The sequence below is a fragment of the Leptonotus elevatus genome, chromosome 19 (genome assembly GCF_054856555.1).
Source record: "Leptonotus elevatus isolate MCC_2025b chromosome 19, RoL_Lele_1.0, whole genome shotgun sequence".
NCBI classification, from domain to species: domain Eukaryota; kingdom Metazoa; phylum Chordata; class Actinopteri; order Syngnathiformes; family Syngnathidae; genus Leptonotus; species Leptonotus elevatus.
Window position 1 is genome coordinate 12,318,264 of NC_141257.1, and position 7,500 is coordinate 12,325,763.

Sequence of the window (7,500 nt, forward strand, 5' to 3'; positions counted from 1 at the left end):
TCTGATCAATTATGCAGATGGGGAAGCGCGTCAAAAAGATGTAGGAATATAAAATAGTTATAACGTGTGAAGCCCTTAAACAGCTGCTTTAAGATGTGAATGACCAATTATTGTTTATTTTTCTTCTATTTTCTACCAATTACCAACAGGAGCACTCTGTAACAAGAGACATTCCCCCCAGAGCATCTGCCACCAACAGTATTCTCATGAGGAAATCCTCCGACGCTTCGGATGAGCACAAATCACTCAATGGAAACTCAACACAGCAGTCCTCCTCAAACTCTCGTCTGGAGAGCAGCGCCATCTTCAGAAGTTACAAACCGTCCTCTGTGGATCAAACGCAGGAAAACAGCAAGTTCCATCGCTCGGTGTTCCGCAGCGATTCACTACCAGATTTGGGCTCTTCCACTATTCTGAAGGAGCGCAGTGAAGCCAACACCACGACGGACTCAGCATCTCGCTTTGAACGCTTATCTTTTCTCATGAATTCCCCTCCCTCCTCATCCAGCTTCTCGAGCGTATCCGATGACCTCAACGCTCGCAAAAGTCTTCCCCCACTACAAAGCATCTCGTCGTCAGCTTCTAGTAGCAGCATCAGTCGCCTTCTCAGCCCCACTAGTTCTTTGGAGAATCACCGGCTGTTCCCCACCTCAGAGTCCTCTACCTACTCAAAGTTCTCCGCCACAGAGTCCCCTTCCTATTCAAAGTTCTCCGCCACAGAGTCCCCTTCCTACTCGAAGTTCTCCGCCACAGAGTCCCCTTCCTACTCGAAATTCTCCGCCACAGAGTCCCCTTCCTACTCGAAATTCTCCGCCACAGAGACCCCTTCCTACTCGAAATTCTCCGCCACAGAGTCCCCTTCCTACTCGAAGTTCTCCACCCCAGAGTCCTCCTCCTCCTTCTCAAAGTTTGGCCAGACAGTCGGCCAGGGAATTGGTACTCATCAGAATTCGCTGATCAACAACAACCTGCTCAGAGCACCTCAAATCCAAAGAACGGAACCAGAGAGGAATGTAAAATACAGAGCCTTCCCTGATGCTTATGTAAGTATCACCGCTCATTCATAGTTACCCTTTTGTGCTTGGTTGACCCACTAACTCACTGACCCCATTACGTGATTAGTCATCTTCAGGAGATACTTTGAAAACATTTAATCCTTGGAAAAAGGCTAAATAGTGGTTGTCTGCACACCAAGCCGAGAGAAAGTAACCACTGAGCAAATGGTTGGGAACTGATACAAAGTGGCAAAACCAGATTCTCTGATCAGGCTTTTAATATGCCAATTGCACAAAAGGAGTGTCAGCTTCTACTCTCTTGTAGATGTCACAAGAATACTGCGCAGTTGCCACTGTTAGTTTTTATAGCAATGTTTGCACAAGTTGGGTAAATAACATCTGCATCGAAGGCCTGAAGACAGGCTGCAGTTAGGGTGGGACAAAATATCAATATTGCTATGCTTCTCAGATAAAATATAGGAAACAACTACAAACTAAAAAGCCTGAGCCCATAAACAGAATTTTAGCAAATTAAACGGCATGAAAGAATCATTGTAAAGCTAAGTTACTGAAAGACGAAGGTGTGAGAAGAACGCAATGTAGCAAAGACACAAAGTACTTTAAATGGCGTCTATTAACTTGACAGATGATTACAGATAACCACCCACACACAAGTGTGTTTGAGTTTGATTGAGTGCAATACTGTAAAGGCATGACAACAATGCTTTGTGGCTAGCATACTATTATGCTAGCTTTTATCTTTAGCGAGTAATGCCATATACTGTATGGACAGACTTCCAAGAAGACCATCATGTTTTATCTCTTCGGCAGTATGCACAAGACTGGTTTGGTGTTCATACCGTTCACAATTTTAAACAGGAAAACGGCAAACTAAAGTAAATCAAATGTTATTTCTATGTGATTCGAGACTTAGTCCCTCCTGAATCTTAAGAACTCTGTTAGTGTCGACAGTGCATCTGTGCGTTGGCGTAAATGCCTGTGGATCTTGTTTTTCGTAACAGCGCTAGCCTCGCTGTGCATGTTTGCTAGTTTTGGCACACCGCTCTCTGGCATGGGCGAGCCGACGCAGCAAAAGGAGTGTCTTGGAGGTGCACCTGGCAGAGTGACAACTTGGTGGCAGAAAGTCGATCTAAAGTATCTTTAGTCTCCTTAGACTATGTCTAAAACTAGCACAGGGTAGACAGCTGGTCTAGCACTCAATTGATTTCACTCTTAAATATGTGAAGAGTGGGCATCAAACCGTCTGAATCATTGTTTTTGTTTTTTATCATCCCATTGGGTGGTACAGCTATGGAGGTTAGGAATGGCTACCGGGTGCTGATGTGTTTCCGCTATGTCGATACTTTAGTGTGTGATTAGTCTGCCACATTTAAAGGGAATGGATCTATTTTGATTAGCCACGGTTGAAGTCTGTTGTGAATACACCCGAGAAGCGCTACCCTAAAATGACCAATATCAGGCCTAACCCGCCTCCGCGCAAAGGTACACTCCGCCACGTGCCGCTCAGGACCTAGACCTAAATCTTGAACTTACAAATTCATGGCAAGTTGTAAACAATACTTTTCGCCATCTAAAATGTGTGCCTGTATAAGAATGAACAAGGATGTGATTTATGGCTTCATCCTCCTCCTTTGTGTACAAAGGAAAAGTGGTGCATGCTGGGAAACCAGGAAGCCCAAAGTACACTTGTTGCTTCATGACTGATATCGCAGCTTGTCAAAGCATCAAGAAGATTACATTCTGCCAACGTCTTCATGCGTTTAAACCATCAGTGACACAGCTGGCTTGAGGGCACTCAACTTCTCCCTCCTTTCTATCGGCAATGTTCTCTCCACGCTCCACACCCATTTCAGCTATCTGTCTATGTATGTGTCACAAGACCACACCTTTTGTGTTTGTTTTGCCCTCGTTAATATTTGATGAAGCAGACTTGACACCTGACAAAAATCATCATGTTTTGTCTGATGATTTTCTCATTTGGTTTGTTCAGAAGGTGAATGTTGATATTTATTTATGATGAAATTGCACATTTCAGTTTCCCAAGAGAGATTTTCTGGCAGCACAGAAGGAAATGTCTCTAAAGAATAATCTTCTAAATGTGTGATCCGTTTGAAATGTACATTTTATGTTAAAAGATGTAAAATAGTACAATGCGATAGACGCCATTTTGAGGCATCTTATGCCCTGCAAAGAAAGCAAGGTACAATTTTTGTTTGTAAACGAGTAAATTGTTCCTTTAGTCCTTCCATACATTAGCTCAAATTATGTTTCAAAGATATAATTTGTATGAATTATTTAATATTTAGTAGGGAATTGTGCAGAGTCAGCATATTCTCAGTGCTTTGTGGTTTTGTTTTGTTTTTGTTTGTTTTTTGTGTGTGTTTTACCCCCCATGTACTTGGGCTTCCTGTGAGAATGTGGTTGTTTGTCTATATCAGGGGTCGCCGCACAATTAGCCTGTTCTAAAAATATCTTAAATTGTGATTTCCTAGGTATGTTTTTGAAGTGCTCATTGAAAACATTTGCAGAGATTTATAGAAATAAAGAATTACCGTACATAGTGATATTTATCTGTTTACCCTGTTGATAATTATTGTGTGAACTCTTTAATATGGGGTCACCAAAGTGGGCCCGCGGGCACCTGTTAGTTCCCAAGGACCACATGAGTAGCTTGCGGGCCTGTTACATAAATTGCTTAACAGTGATGGGGAATTGTGATGATCTAGTAATTTTGAAAAATGAAACAATGGAAAAGAATTATAGAAATAAATGTTTCATCCTGTTTCCCAATTATTGTGGGAAATCACACCAATTCTTAATTATTACTTTCCAGGGCTGTCACTAACAAATCTTTTTAGAATTGATTACTCCATTGATTACTTGGGTAATTGCCCTTTCCTCCGTTTCAAGGCAGACCAATTTTTGTGGTTGACTTAGACAATTTTTTTCGCAACACTAATAACAACATAATTTAAGCTAATTAGTTTTTTCAGAATGTACATTAAAGTGGTAGCAGTAGTCATTACCCAAGAAATAGCTCTCAATTTCACAAAGGTTGGTGACCCCTGGTCTATACAGTAAGTGCCTTGGCGATTAGTCCATTTATAGAAAGTCCATTGCCCAAATTCAGCTGGGAAATTCTCCAGTTCACCCACGACCCTAAAGAGGCTAAGCGGTATAGAAAACCGAACGATGGATATTTATATTGGATTCATCAAGCACTTTTATTATACGTTTTGTTTTCAGGTCATAATGAGCATCACATTGCACGATGCCGAAAGTAAATGTTAAAATTTAATGCTTGATCTATTATTCAACAACAAACAAATACATTGTTCAGTAAGAGTGTTTTCACCGTGGGTTATTTTGGCAGGCAAGTGTGACAAGGGGAAGAGAATTCTTTACGACTACAATGCAAATTAAGCAACATACAGTACCGGCTGACTCCATACAGTTACACAATCCAGGCAGTGTTTCCTGCTGAGCTCTCACAAAAATTTGAGTGCTACCCGATACCAAACTGACACACACACAAAAATGCACATCCGTCTCGTTTGGACAAGCCACCACATTCGACGTATCCAAACATTCCCCAAGCATATAAGTGACAATGTGTAAACAGTGAAATGTACAGTGACTTCATTCATTCGTTGTTGTTTCAGTGCGCTGCCAGTGAACATGCACTCTCATTGTCAGTGTGCATAACATTGCGAGGCATCAGGTTAAACAGGTACAGATTAATGAATACTCGTCTGTCAAAGAGATGTGGTCGTAGAGGGAAAAAAAATCCTTTTCACACCGATGCCTTTGAAATTATTCAATAGGGTGACTTGAAATTTCGTTTGGTGCGCTAACAGCTAGTTAACAGTGCAGGTAAGCCCATGTAGTTCCACTTTGATTTAATGTGAATTGCATGAAAGAAGAAGGCTTTATCTGGATCTTTGTTGATATGGAGGATTGTGTTTTAATTGATATTAATAGGTATGTATGTTTTGTCTGTAGCTCACCAAAGAAAAGGAACATGGCAAGCTCAACCCTCGTCCTGGGAAGGTGAGTCTCTCCACAAACAACTGACTTAAATTCAGAGATGGCAAATCCAGGTCCAGAAAATAAATACTCTTCTTCGTTTGGCTTTAGCCCATGGTGCTAGCTAGCTAACTAGCTCCCTAGCAGGTAAATGAGCACCATGGGATCTAGCTAGGGAGCTAGCTAGTACCTGAGGCTTAAGGCAAACTGTGGCAGGGTTTTTACTTTCTTGACCTGGATTTGCCACCTCTGGTGTAAACTGACATTTCATGAGCAACATCAGATTTGCTAATCAAACAGAAAATTAAAACAATCCTCGTCCTAATTATCACTTTACACTTTGATGGTTTCATTTATTTTATTTCCAAAATGGAATTACTGTACAGAACAATTACTTTTAAACATTTGAAGGAATCATCTTGGCTCTCTGATTATAGCGAAACTGCTGATCATTTCTGTATACTTTTGTGCAGATGTATATTTTTGACCGGCCCGGGATGTGTGGCCAGAGGATCGAGTTGCGGAGTGATGTTGTTGACGCCACGTCTTGGGAGCTGCAGGAGACCATCTCCATCAGGGTGGTCAGAGGAGGGTATGAGACCAGTTAGACGCTTTCAAGCAGAATTGCTAAGTGCACCAATTTATATGTAAATACCACTTTACAGAAACCAGATAACAAACATGATCTAATCAATCCTTTGTATTATTAAAATGCAAATCTGATGTCAACTCCACACCTTGATCCTCCAAAAATTTGAGCTATGTAGTCATTGTTTCGAACTTAACCTTTATTTCCGGGTGTGCTCAGGTTGTGTCAAAATACTTCATCCACATGCCTTCAGTAGTTAACACACCCACATGAAAATTAAACACGCACACTGACAATTTGGACGTTTTGCAGACATTGCGAGGTCTATTGTGCTAGATGAAGCACACATGAAACTGACAGGTCGCCACTCCTCTCTAGATGGGTCCTGTATGAAAAACGCAACTTTAAAGGAGAGAAGATCGCCCTGGACGAGGGCGATATCACGCTCACCTGCCCCTTTCAGCCACCGGAGGAGGAGGGGGAGCAGCAGGTGAATGGAGAGAAAGTGGCTGAAGAGCAGAAGGGTGAACAGAATGGAGAAACAAGCGAGGGAGAGACAAAAACGAAACCAGCCAAGAAGTTCATCATTGGATCTGTTCGAAGAGCAGTGAGGGTAAGAGGAAGATTCATGTCACCTTCTTTGTTTTGGTTTTGTGTTTATTAATTTTGTTAGTGTTTTGAAACGCACAAATCCTAATGAAAAGCTTGGAATAAATCAAATTATTTTTGTTACTGATATTTTTACATTTCAGGCAGGAGTTAAATTTTTGAGTACAGGTGTTCAATGTATATGTAGGATGCACTACTGACATCTAGTGGTAAAGTGAACCTCTGCACCAGCAAGCTAGGGAACTGAAAGTGACCTTTAGGTGAAAAATCTGTTGGATCAATTGAATTTACATCCACTTCCTAAAAACCCTTTTAAGGAAGTTGTTATTTTGTATTACACTTTGAGTATGGTTAATGCTGCATGTCATTGATTAAGCTTCTATTCCAACTCCTCACCATCTAGGACTACAGTGTCCCTGAAATCAGTCTATTCCCAGAGGAGAACGCCGAGGGTAAGAAAGTCATCTTCAGAGATACATCAGAGGATGCTAGAATTTTTGGATTCCCCATCAAGGCTAACTCCATCATCATTAATGCTGGACTGTGAGTGATGAAGATATGACATATTTTACACTAAAGGAAGTAATGTGTTCCAGTGTGATGATTTGTTTGATGTCTGATTTTATACAGGTGGCTCGTATTTTCTAAACCCTTTTTCGAGGGCTCACCGCGCGTGTTGGAGGTCGGCGGGTATTCCAATCCTGCCTCCTGGAGTGTAGAACAGCCCTATGTGGGGTCGTTGCATCCACTCAAAGTTGTAAGTGGCACATACAAGCAAATCCATATGGATTTTAAATAATTGTGTACAAAAGTATGTTGATGTAAGGGTAGTACTAATTGATGTTCTGGGGTTTTTTTCTCATAGGGGGAACCAAAAGTGGAAAACATAAGTGAACCAAAGGTAAAAAAAATAAAAAGCACAGTAGATCTAGTATGAATTTATAGAGAATGGTGTTAATGGATGGATTGATGGATAGATAGATAGATGGACTGATATTGATAGACAGACTGATAGCTAGCAGACAGACAGACTGATAGCTAGCTAGCAGAGATGGATGGATGGATGGGTAGATGGATAGATAGACTGATAGACAGACAGACTGATTGACTGATATTGATAAACAGACTGATATACAGACTTATATTGATAGAGAGACTGATAGCTAGCTAGCAGACAGACCGACTGATAGCTAGCTAGCAGAGATGGATGGATAGACAGATAGACAACATAGGTAAGATAGATAAACAACCAGGTTTTGT

The 7,500-nt window shown here is 41.2% G+C and overlaps 1 protein-coding gene across 1 annotated transcript in view; it reads left to right on the forward strand.

The window, feature by feature from the left end:
- Positions 1-7,500, forward strand: part of crybg2 (crystallin beta-gamma domain containing 2) — a 31,712-nt gene that overhangs the window by 18,572 nt on the left and 5,640 nt on the right. Inside the window, exons 7-13 of the mRNA XM_086063231.1 lie at positions 150-1,043; positions 5,019-5,066; positions 5,516-5,634; positions 6,010-6,244; positions 6,644-6,783; positions 6,871-6,997; positions 7,106-7,141. Coding sequence (XP_085919357.1) covers positions 150-1,043; positions 5,019-5,066; positions 5,516-5,634; positions 6,010-6,244; positions 6,644-6,783; positions 6,871-6,997; positions 7,106-7,141 — 1,599 coding nt within the window. The remainder of the gene's footprint in view (positions 1-149; positions 1,044-5,018; positions 5,067-5,515; positions 5,635-6,009; positions 6,245-6,643; positions 6,784-6,870; positions 6,998-7,105; positions 7,142-7,500) is intronic.